General features: G+C 39.5%; 1 protein-coding gene across 1 annotated transcript; it reads left to right on the top strand.

Annotated features, from left to right (window-relative positions):
• The first annotated feature begins 11,477 nt into the window (after nt 1-11,477).
• LOC113331891 (uncharacterized mitochondrial protein AtMg00310-like) lies at nt 11,478-12,224 on the top strand. Its single transcript, XM_026578534.1, has one exon. The coding sequence runs from the start codon at nt 11,478-11,480 to the stop codon at nt 12,222-12,224; it is 747 nt and encodes a 248-aa protein (XP_026434319.1).
• Nucleotides 12,225-13,099: the final 875 nt, after the last annotated feature.

Raw genomic sequence — 13,099 nt, 5'->3', positions numbered from 1 at the left:
ATGAGGATTTTCTTTTGGATTTGGATTTGATAGAGATTTTTCTTAAATAAAGAACTTTGATAAATTGCTGAATTTTCAAATACTGAGCGCAAGTATGCACACGTTTTGGAGGAACTGAAAATACAAGTAAAAGAAAATCCTAAGGTGTAAACGTCAGATGTTTTGAGCGTTTGCCTTAGATATAAAACATCCAATGTTGAATGCTTCATGCGTCGAAAATCTTGAGCCAATTCTCATGAATTACTGGTACACTCGTCTTGCCTTTGATGTCAGCCAATTTGTAATATCCTCCAGCAACCGACTTAGCAACCATAAAAGGTCATTCCCAGTTCGATTTCTTTGCGGAATGCCAATTTCGCCTGGTTTCCTTAAGAACTAAATCTCCTTCATGAAATTCGTTAGGCTTAGTTGCCCGTGCCTTGAATATTTTCTGTTGGTTTGGAATTCCTCGTGGATTCCATGTTGGTGGAGCTTTCCAATTCTGCGGTACATGTGGACATTCATGCAAGAAAGAGTATGTTGGGTATCGCTTGTCGAACTTAGCCAGGTCTTCAGCGATAAACCTTTCAATGGGGTGTATAGTTGGAAGGGACTCCAATCATTCAGTGTAATATTGCTGAGGTGAGACTATCCACTCATAGCGTTTGATGATGGCTTGGTCGTGAGTGAGATTAAGTCCTCGAACTAGGGTAGCATACTTGAAAGTTGGTAATACATATGCATTATGAGGAATAAGACTTGCCTGAGTGCGTAACCTCCTGGAGAATTTGCTGGGGCTTTCCTCAGGTTTTTGCGTGAATTCCATCAAAGCTTCGACCTTTTCCAAATGCTCGAAAGGTTGATCATCCTCTGAGTCAGAGCTTTCTTCTTCGGCGGAGAAGTTTGCAACTGAGGATGAAGGTATCTTGGAAACTTTTCCATCATGAATCCATTCTCGCCCAAGAACCACGTCGTATCCATAATCTTCTTTGACTATGAAGAATTTAGTTTCTGTCCAGGTAGAATCACTTCTTATGTTGAGAATGATGTAGCCGTAAGCATCCCTGGAGATTCCTTCATGATCTCTAATTGAGACAGGAGAATGAGTTGCTTCTTGACGAGTGATGCCGGCAGCTCTGAGGGTTTTCAAAGAGATTATGTTAACAGCAGTGCCAACGTCGACTAATGCTCGTTTGAATTCATTTCCCTTGAGATGCACCATGGTGAGAAGTCCCCAGTCATACATTTCTTTGTCTGTCGCTGGAGGCTCAGGGAATGTCTCTTGAATTTTCAGTCGTTTGCCTGACACAATATGGTTCAATGCAGCAAACATATCGTCTCTATGAGATCTTGACAAGTACAACAACTCGTAGACGTGTTCAATTAAGGATTGAACTGCTTCCTTGACCGGCTGCTCGGAGAGTGCGAATGTTCTGATTAGGAGAGGATTTCTGTGTACTCCCTCAGTCATCAGTTCCCCCGAGTCGGACTTTTCTTTGAAAATACGCTTCAAATTTATGCAATCACTTGTTGGATGACTGACCTACCTATGGAAATGGCAGTAGCGTGCGTTTTCCATTTGTTCCGCGGTTGGTTCCTTTTTGACAGAAGGTAGTTTGATTGCACCGTCTTGGATCTAGACTTCCAGTAGTTCGATCACTTCTTCAATGGGAAAAGGGAAATAAGGAACTTCCTCATCATTCTGTTGAGGTTGTGCGTTCCTAGTCTGGTTGTCCTTCCTTGGATATTTTGGAGGGTGAGACATTGGAGAAACATTCTTATGCTGATGTGCGTCGGCTTTTCTCTTGCTCCCTTCAGCAACATTCATGGAAGATTAAACGTTGTATTTCTTGTTGATCAGACGCCGAGAGGTGCTGCTTCGATTGTCTTTCGATTCCTCCATTTAGACAGTTTTAGTTCTTTCGAGCAAGGCAGGAGCGGTTGTCGCTGATTGCTTGGCCGCTTCATGAAGTTCTGAAAAGGTTTGAAAGCGAAGATTCTCCAGCAAAGCCCTGTAGACTGGGATCATGCCATTGATGCACAAGTCCACCAGTTTTTGTTCAGTAACGTTGGGATCATGACAATCCAAATCTTTAACTCGAAACCTCTTCACATAATCATTTGGATTTTCGGCAGTCTTCTGAGCCATCCTTCCCAAGTCAGAAAGAGTAATTTGCTCAGAGACAAAAAAGTATTTCCTGTAGAAAGCGTTGATCATTTCTCCCCAATTAGCTATGCTCCCTGGTGCAATGTTGTTGTACCAGGTATATGCTCGACCCGTCAGGGATTTTGAAAACTCCTTCAAGCAGACAACATGGTTGTGTTCATGCTCTCCTAATACTCCCAAGAATCGAGAAACGTGTTCTCGGGAATTCCCCGTTCCGTTGTAGAGTGTGAACATTGGAGAAGTGTATCCCTTTGGGAGAAGGATCCTTTGTGTGGTTGCAGGGTATGGAGGCTGATGACGGTGCACGGTCGTTGTATGACCAATTCCTCGATTCTCCATAAAATGCTCCAAGTCTTCACGGGTGATGAAACCGGCAGGTTGAGGTTCTGCAGCTTTGCGAGTTTCATCGTCATCAGGGACTGGAATAACCTCAGGATCGGTATTTAGAGAAGTTTCCTTATTTTTTCCCTTCTCTTGAGTTTTGTCTGGCGTTTTGTCAGTGAGAATTTTGAGATAGTTGAACAGTTCCTTCTTAATAGCAGCCATGTCAGTTTGTCGTGGCGAGAACTTCTTAGACTTTCATGAGATCGCCTATGGTAGGCGGATTTTCTCTGATTTCTTCTGGATGTCGCCCGAAAAGAGGATGATTTTCGAATATTGGTGTGAGGAGAGTAATGTCACCACCATTATTAGAAGCAGGAATGGTTTCCGGAGTACCACCACTGTTGTTGATGGTACTAGCGTTGTTGGTGTTGGGATTTGTAACTAAACCTGACCTAAGATCGACTATCTTTGCGAAAATGAGAGATTGCAACCGAGAGATTAATCTCCCACTGTGGTTTCCAATGTGTGGATGGGGAAAAACGGTTCGCCGGTTTTTCGGGAAGTGGAGAGACGAGCGTGGTGTCGAGATTCCTCGACCGGGCAAAATGTTAATCCTCACACAGATGCACCGCTGCAAAGGGGGTGCTTAGATTCGGGAAATCAATCTGTATGCCTCCGGCCTAAACCAAGACAATGGCCGTTCCAGAGCCAATTCGGTCGCAAAGAGGGAGATGGGATGATCTGTAGGAGGGAAGCTGAGAATTGTGTGGGATCAGTGATGATCGAGAATTGTGGGTGTGTTGAAGGTTTCTGTAATAATGGTGAACTGCTGAAGTTGAGTTCTGTGAATAAGTTTGTATCAAGTTGTTGACGGAAAACGTTGATACTGATGATTTGTCGTCCTCGATTTTGACTTATTTATATTGCAAGATTGATGAAACACTAATCCCTGTAAGTGTGACGGTTTCTTCAGTGAAAGAGTGGGAGATCGTGGTAAAGTCAGTTCCATGTCGTGTGGAGACTTGACTGATCGTGCACCCACTACTTTGCTAACTCCTTCAAGCGTTTACACGACTTACGCACATTTCTCGTTGTGGATGAATCCACGTGTCGTAGACCGCCAGACCAAAACCCTAAGTGATATCCCCCCATTTGTAAAGTGATTGATGTCTCACAAGTCGTGGAGTCTACAGGGTAGACGTGTTTTGATTAGTCAATTGTTGACTGATTAGACAATGAGTCTAAGTTTTGGTGAATCGAGCATGAATGGTGAATGCTCAGCGATTCATGGATCGAACATGTAGTTCTTTGAAGGGACGTCAGTATTGTTGATTCATTGATGAATTACTGACTACTTGAAAGATTGAGCAAGTATTGCTCAATTCTGCGAACTACGAGAATTTAATGAGCAACTGAGCAAGTATTGCTCAATTCTGCAAATATTGAGAATTTGATGGACAACAGAGCAAGTATTGCTCAACTCTGCAAATTACTGAATATTAAGAATTTGATGGGAAACTGAGCAAGTATTGCTCAATTCACCAAATTAATGATTTTGATAATCTGACGTGCAACTGAGCAAGTATTGCTCAATTCCACGAATTATCGATGAATTGCCGAATTTTGATTATATTCGGGTAATCGAGCAAGTGTTGCTCGATTCAGTCAATTATTTACTGGTGACGTGACACGGTAAAATATCAATTTGAATATTTATGTTGATTAGTGAATCAACGTAAATTTTATTAGTGTTCGAAAAGTGCTCAGAATGATGGTTTCACAGAGCGTTCATTCGAAAACCCTAATTTTTGGTCAATCCTCCATCAATTGGGGAATTGCTGAAAATTGATCATGAATGATAGGGACCGACCACATGGGATGAGGAGTGTCCATGTGGTGCCCAGTGCTCGAGTGAGCACGCACCATGATTCTCAGAGAGTTGGTGAGAAATCATGAATAAATGGTGGATTCACCATTTACTGAAAATATTGTTGGGTTCAACATTAGGTGTAAAACCTAGGTATGAGAGATGAGGACCGACCAAGAGGGTATGGGACCGGATTTAGGTGGTCACGTGACCAGTTGTTGGTCGTTTGGAGGATTCTCCAGTTGGTTGGAGAGAGTTCGGTCCCAGTATGAGCAATTGAGCAAATTAGGTCAGAATTGCGAAAACATGTGGGACCGGCTTCGTGCAAGCCCTAGGAACGACCTGGTCGGTCATAGAGGCACGCACGTGTTACCTTGATGTCCGTGTCTCAATACTGAGAGTTTCAGTATTTTCTGATGCGCACTTGAGCAATATCGTGAATTTTCAGAAGAGTTTCATCTTGGTTGAGAATTCTCGATTTTTTGGTGGAATGAGCATGTATGCTCAATTCATCAAAATTTTAAAAATATTAAAATAAGAATGTTTTAATATTTAAAATTGCTGTGAGAGGCTAGCCGGCCGTGTGACCATGTTGGCTTTTGGTTTTTCGTGATTCGAGCAATATTTGAGAAAATATGGAGAACTCACGAATTTTACTCAAACCCAGGAGTTTCATGAATTGGGAAAATAATAATTATGAGAAATTAGGGATTGCAAGGTGTGGGACCGGCCACGGCTAAGGCATGGCCGGCCGGCCGGCCAAGTTGCCCGATCCCGCACACCTTTTCCTATTTTATTCTTATTTTTCATGAATCCTTGAAGTTATGGAGAGTCCTTGAAGATATGGAGAATCCATGAAGATATGGAGAATCCATGAGTTTTTATTGAAACAAGGAGTTTAATTATAAAAAGATAAGGATTGTGAGGTGTGGGACCGGTCATGGCTTGGGCATGGCCGGCCGGCTGGATTATCCGGTCCCGCACACTTTTCCTTATTTTATAATATTATTTGGAGAATCCACCAAGTTATGGAGAATTCACAAGTTTTGCACAAAATAAGGAATCACTACACCATTTTTTCCAATTCGAAACGGTTTTTGAGCGTTACGAATCGGGGTTGTAACGGTTCTTGACCGTTACGAAAAGGGGTGCTACAATTTTTTCGCAACGACCCAGCAGCCGTTACGAATTTTTTCGTAACGGCCCTTGTAACAGCTTGTAGCCGTTACTACGTGGCACTGTCGTAACATGCCCGAGCCGTTACGAATTTATTTAGTAACAGGATGTTGTAACAAGTTCAAGCCGTTACGAATATTTTTGTAACTGTAAAAAAATTACTGTCGGTCAACCTTGACTTGGTCAAGATCAGTCAGCAATGACCAATTTTGACCAGGTCAAGGTCGGCCGGCAGCTCATTCTCGGCCGGAATACGCCGTAATTCCAAATAACCACCTGCATACACCTTTTATTTATCCTCCACAATCAATTTTTTTTTCATTCAATCACATTCATCTCAATTCAATCAATTCTTATCACATTCAAATGGATTCATACAAAAAAGAACTTAAATTCTTCTAAGTACCAAATTTTATTTGTTAAGTATCAAATACTAGGGGAATATATATATATAACAAGTATCAGTTCATAGAAATTCCCGTGTTCACAAATTCATCTAACTTGGAATGTACATAGAAACTTACTGCAACCTAATGTGTGCCTTTTTCTCCAACCTTTTTTCTCCAAACTTGTTGCAGCAGAGCATCATCCAATTAACCTGCAAACACAAAAAATATATACTTAGATGGAAGTATCCGCAGAAAAATCAGTCCATACAAAAAAGAACACAAAGTCATCTAAGTATCAATTTTTTTATTAAGTATCAAATACTAAGGGAATACAGAGGGACTTACTAAGTTCAATTCATAGAAACTTCCTATATTCACATATTCTTCTAACTTAGAAAATACATAGAAACTTACAGAACTTGCACCTGATCTCCAACCTAATCAAGCTTCGTCATACACAACATCCAGGATAGAAACATGATTAATGGATCCATCATCTATGCTGGCATGCACTTGCCTACCAACAAACATGAAATAAAAAGAAATAAAATGGGTGACCGACTGATCGCGGAAAAGAAATCGCAAGCCAGATCTTTTTTCTTCTGCTTGTAAGTGTGCGAAAGGGTCTGAACTAAGTGACTTTATACGCAATTTTTAATGCCATACATACTACATAGTGGGAAGACAAAGCCAAAGTATGATAGGGATATATATGTTGTGCTATACTTTTAGCTTCTTAAGGGATGTATATACGTATGCCCGTTACCAGTTGAGCAATTAACCATGCAGATAATAATAATTTTGAACGAGAAAGCCTACTAGTACTTACCATCTTCCATTCGTTAGCCCTATACACTTGTGATCATCCTTCATATCTTTGAATCTCACCAAAACAACTCCTTGAGGACGGTTCTCGCATACCTGCAAGAAAAAAAGTAACATGTAAATTTTCTAGTCCAAAAATCAACATCGGAAAACATTATCTTCGAGCAAGAGAAAGATGCTCAAACAAGACTCGACCAGTAGTATATGAACATCACCAGGATTCACTAAATACCTTAACTAGATCTACTGGACAAAGTTTCATCCACTCCTCCTCAACATTTTGACTTCAGCTCGGTCTTTAAATTAGCATCGGACTGCAAATGTGCAAAACAGCTCACATACTCAAAGACTTCCCTAGATATCATGGCTAATTTCAACACTGTGAATTACAATCAGCCAAAAAAGATAAATCTAAACAAATGGGTTCAAGTATTTATAGGGATAAAAAAAAGTATAAACAACATTCTCACCTCTTTAATAACACCACACCCGTCGCTTGCAACAACAGGGTCTGCACCTTGAATGATGACATCAATTCTCTTGCAACCAGATACCTTGGGCAATTCAGAATTCTTCAAAGAAACATTCTCAACACCCTTGTCTTGGAAAGCAACAAAAAGTGTCTTAAACCAGCAGCTTATTTAAACACATAAGATGTCTAAATCTTACCGGTGCATAGGAAGCAATCAACTTTAAAGGTAAACCAATGTAAACAACAAGAAAAAGTGCATTGGAAGCCACAAAAGAACAAGTGCACGGGAAGCAATCACTTTTACCAGCTTGACGAAAATTTCATCATTTCCTTTCATTCAGTGAAAGCAGCTGCATAAATTCAAACGCCTGGTCCAACTCAACTTTCCTCTCTCCAGCCTTCATTGGAGAACTTTTCTCTTCTCTTCAACTACCTTTTCATACTCCTCTAGTGTCTTCTCCTACAAACAGGAAAGAAAAACAGCGCACCATTCAGAATCAATGCTTATTTCCTCACACAAATAATGTCTCTAGCTCGTAATCTTCACCGCTCGTAAGACAAAGGGAGAAGAGTGAACAAAAAAATTAAAAAACATACGAGTAACAAAATATACAAAGAAAAATGTCATCAACCAGGTACCTTATCCTCCCCAACTTCCTTATCCTCAAACAATACACATAAGGCATACATGAGACCAATCTTCACTGAACCACTTAAACGCTTGTCCTTTTGAGGGTCATAGTTCTTAAGACCAATCTGAAGTTCCACTATCTCAGTGCTAAGCATTATTGCATCTTCTCTTCTATCATACCAACAACCATTGCAACACTGCACAAATACCATAGCACATTTCAGCTTTGTCGGTAACTTTTGGAACATCTACAACTCCGCATTGCAACATTATTTCAGCTTCCAATACAACTCAGCTCAAGCTATCACTTGCTTGGCAGCAACATCATCTTTGCAGCTTATTTCTGAAGCAACCCATTCGTTAAAAGCATCATCATACTATGTACATCAACCAATCTCAATTGCAACAAGATAAAACAAACCAAAACCATCAGCATCCAGATATAAGTTCAAAATGAGATAGTAAATTTGAATTTCATAAAAATCAAATCAATAATATGGGTAATAAAGATGCAGGCATGCTAATCACGGACCTAAAGATTGATTTTCAATTAGGTTTAAAGATGGATTGATTTCTGGATTTTTAGCTCAGAAAATCCTAGAATTTTTTGTTGAAAATTTTCGAGATTTTAATCTCAATAGACAAATAAAGGTCAAGCGATTATAGATCTGTATTTTGATCAAGCATTGAGTAAGAATTTCTACATGAAATAGGTAAAATTTGGTTTTGAAATCGTCTAGATAATAATCACAGATGGATTTAAATGAAAAAGAAGAAATAAAACTTATCTTTTTCGTTTGTTTTTGACAGTCGAATCTTCAGATTCAGTTGTTGGTTATCTTTTAATCAACTCTTCTTCATCGTCTAAATCTTCAGATTCGGTTACTGATTTGACTTCAAGAACTTTTCATTGATTTGCACTCATAGTCGATTAAGGATTTTCTACTGAAGAACTTTCAAACTAGAGTTTTCTGCCGAAGATCTCTCTCACTCTCTCAACAAAAAAATTTTCTATGAACATTTTGGTTTGATAGAGGGAGATGATTAGACGGAGAGATAGAGATGAAGAATGAACTGATGAGGTAGATTTTGTGAAAGAAAATATATCTAGGGTTTTATGATTGAGAGGGAATCTCGAGAAAATATCAAAGGTAGAGATATTAGTTTAGAAATAGACGGTGTAGATGGATGGCTAGAAACCGTGGGCCCAGAAAACCCCAAGTGTGACCACCCTTGATGTGACCAAGCGTGTGAATAGCACGCTCGAAAAATTAGCATGTTACAATTCGTAACGGCAGCCACATGTTACGAATTATGTAAAAATTCGTAACGGCTTGTGCTTGTTACAACTAGGTTGTAACGGCTTTTTGTAACAGGAAATTCGTAACGGCTACTGGGCCGTTACGAATTTTAGTTGCGAATCCTTAAAAATGGTGTAGTGAATTTTGCTAAGATGGAGAACCCTCATGAGTTTATGAAAATAAAATAAGGAAAAATAATGGGAGGGGCGCGGACCGACAGTGGCTAGGGCACGGCCGGCCGGTGGGATCACCGTGAGCGCCTCCGTTATTTTAATGTTTTCTCTTGTTTTGCGAAGGATTCCCCATTGTTTCATATTTTTGGATGCTCGTTCGTGCATCTGGGTGCTCAGTCGTGCATCATTGTCGAGTGCACTTGCACCATTTTTGCGGGGCTTACTCAGTGATGGTCCAGATGCCCAGTTGTTGAGTATTTATTACTAATTTATGAGATTCAGTGAAGATTAATTCATGAAACTGAGTAATAAAAATGAATAGTTGTTCATTATTAATTCATAGGATCAGATGTGGATTCTACTATGAATTCAGAATAATAAAACGAGCATTACCATCCTATGGGATCGTGGATTCGAACATAGAATCGGAGTAATTAAGATTTATCTATCACCATTTCATGAGACCAGTGGATTCGATCATGAAATCGGAGTAATGAGATAATACAGTTGTTTCATTGCTATTCTATGAGATCAATCCGTGGATTCGATCATAGAATCAGAACAATTGTTTATTGCCATTCCATGGGATCAGGCCGTGGATTCGACCATGGAATAGAAGCAATGATAGATTATTCTGGGAATTCAGTAGTGAATGTCACAACAGAGGTAATCTACTTCAGAAAAGATATTATCCAGTTAAAGCGTCACATCTATTCTGAGTGGTGCACAGTCAGGGAGTCACGATGTTGTTTACGACCTGAAGGCGTTAGTGTTCTCAATCTACAGAGAACCGCCTGAATCTATGTACTCTCTCCATATAATCAGGGAACGGTGAAGTGTCACCGACGTCCTGAAGGCATTCGCCGCCTAACTATTATTCTATGTGGAGGTGGGTCACTCCCCTGCAGTCAGGGAACAGTGAGTATCACCGAAGTCCTGAAGGCGTTAAGTCCTCAATCTACGGAGAGCCTCCCAAATATGTTATTCTGCATAGAGGGCACGATGAAATGCCAGGGATCGAACGCTCAATTGGTGGAGGCTTTTCGAAAAAATATTCGTCATGGCTTCGTAATATATGAATCGTTGCATGCCTGAAAGCCGCGTCAAAAACATGCCTCATGATTTTACGGTTTTGCCCTTTGTTGAAAATTCACCATCTACACTAATATCATTTTATAGAAGAGCAGCATTACTCTATTCTGCCTAATATCATTTCTGATGAAGATAATAGAAGACTACTCTCAATTCCTACTGATGAAGAAGTCTTAAAAACTCTCAAAAGTATGGAAAATTGGTCTGCTCTTGGCCCTGAAGGTTTCCAAACTGGTTTTTATAAATCTCAATGGAACACAATTGGTCCATACTTGTGTGAAATGGTAAAAAGGTTATTCACCACCAAACATTTACCAAAACACCACAATTGGTCCCAAGAAGAGTAAACCTAAAACTCCTTCAGAGTTCAGACCTATTAGATTATGTAACACTTCATACAAGATCATTTCTAAGATATTGGTTAATAGGATGAAGCCATTTATGAACTCAATTATTTCTCCATACCAAGCTGCTTATGTTTCTGGTTGATTGATCAATGATAACACCATCATAGATCATGAACTAATTCATTCAATGAAGAGGAAATAAGGTGACAGTGGTTGGTTAGCTCTCAAGCTTGATATGTCAAAGGCATTTGACAGGCTTGAATGACCTTTTCTCATGAAAATCCTTACTAGTTTTGGCTTTAGTGAAGATTGGTGCCAGATGATTCATCAATACATTAGTACCACCTCTTTATCTGTTCTTCTTAATGGTTCTCCTTGTGATTCATTCAAACCTTCAAGAGGCATAAGACAAGGTGACCCTCTATCACCTTATTTATTCATCTTAGTAATGTAATGGTTTTCAAGGACTATGGTGGCTTCTAAACAGAATAAGAGCATCAAAGGAATATCAGCTGCAAGAGGTGCACCCCTATCAATCACTTACTCTTTGCAGATGATTGTCTTATATTCACTCATGCAAATTTAACCAGTGTGAACAGTCTACTTCAAGTTTTGAATGACTTTAATTCACAATCTGGTCAGGTCATAATTTTGACAAATCCTCGGTATATTTCAGTGGCAACATGGATCCTAGCTCTTGTGAAACTTTAAGGCAAATATTGGGTGTTTAACTTATGCATAAAAAGGAGAAACACTTGGGTTCTCCTCTCATCATTGGGAAGTCTAAAATACAAGATTTTGAAGATATTAAATTGGCTTTTGATAGAAGATTAGGTACTTGGAAAGGTACCACCATGCACCAAGCTGGAAGAACCACAATGGTCAAGGCAGTACTCAACTCTATACCTACTTATCAGATGAGCACCTTTAAAATGCCAAAAAAGATGCTAAAAAAATTGGACACAGCTCAAAGAAAGTTTTGGTGGGGTTTCAAATATGGAAATGGAACCAATCTTGTTGCTTGGCAAAATATGTGCATATCTAAAGATCATGGTGGTCTTGCATTTAGGGATCTTGAAATGCTAAACCATGCTCCTCTCACTAAACTTGCATGGAGAATACATCACCAAGAAGACCATCTTTTGAGCAAAATTCTTAAAGCCAAATACCACAAAGGTGAAAACTTTCTGCACATCACTTCTCAGAAACATAACTCCTCTTGGGTTTGGAAAGGCATTGAACAAGGTCTCACTATTCTGCAACATAAATGCTTCATGGAAGTAAACAACGGTAAGAAGACTATGATATGGAAAGACAAGTGGATTTTAGGTCATAATGCACTGGTTGTTCCTGCAGATATCTCTCACTACCAATACACTTTTGTTTCAGAACTTATTACTCCTGACACCAGCAGCTGGAATATTCATTTGCTAAATACTTTGTTTCAGCCTGATATAGTTGATAAAATCAAAAATATGTAGCTTTCTCAGTCAGAAGATGATCTTCTCAGATGGTTACCAGCCAAAGATGGAATCTTTACAGTTAAAAGTGCTCATAACAAGCTCACAGAAAGGAGAGTTCAACATCAAGCTAGCATTAGTACTGTTCCCAGAGCAGTATGGAAGAGCCTATGGAAGATGAAACTACCACACAAAGTTCTTCTTTTCATATGGAAATGTCTCACAAATGCAGTCCCTACAAGAGAAAGACTTGCACAACATAATTACTCCATTGAATACCACTGCAGCATATGTCAAGCAGAAGAAGAATCACTCTTTCACTTACTTCTGATTTGCAATCATGCCAAGGCTGTTTGGAGAATGCTTAATATCAACATTGATCAAGTTACTCAGAATTGTAACAATATTCAAGAATGAATGGTTTCTTGGTTCATTGATGTCAGGAATTCTAACTCTGAGGACCTGGAATTCTGGAGGAAAACACTCATGGTAGGGTGCTGGATAATCTGGAAGGAAAGATGTGAATCCGTTTTTGAGGAGTAAATTCTTAACCCCCTTAACACAGTGTCAAGAATTAAATATCATCTTATCAGCTTCTCCAGCCAATCATTGCAGAGCATAAACACTCAGAATAGTTTGGTTCCTAGAAATCAACTGTTGCATACACTCTCTGATCCTAATGCCTTAAATATATATGTTGATGCATCTTTTGATTATGATACTAACAACTGTGGCACTGGTATGGTGCTGATTTCTTCTACAGGTGAACTTGAAGGATTCAAAGGCTCTAATGCAGATCGAGTAAGGGATCCAGAGGAAGGTGAATGCACAGTTGTTCTGGAGGCAGTGAGATGGATTAAATCTCAAGGTCACACCAGAATCAACATTCTAGATGA

This window comes from Papaver somniferum, unplaced genomic scaffold, assembly GCF_003573695.1.
Source record: "Papaver somniferum cultivar HN1 unplaced genomic scaffold, ASM357369v1 unplaced-scaffold_128, whole genome shotgun sequence".
Taxonomy (NCBI): domain Eukaryota; kingdom Viridiplantae; phylum Streptophyta; class Magnoliopsida; order Ranunculales; family Papaveraceae; genus Papaver; species Papaver somniferum.
Note: the sequence above shows the minus strand (reverse complement) of the source record. Positions and strands in the feature narration are given on the sequence as shown.

Bases quoted from the DNA above. Each gene is read 5' to 3' on its own strand.
- LOC113331891 (XM_026578534.1), top strand. From the start codon at position 11,478: ATGCATAAAAAGGAGAAACACTTGGGTTCTCCTCTCATCATTGGGAAG.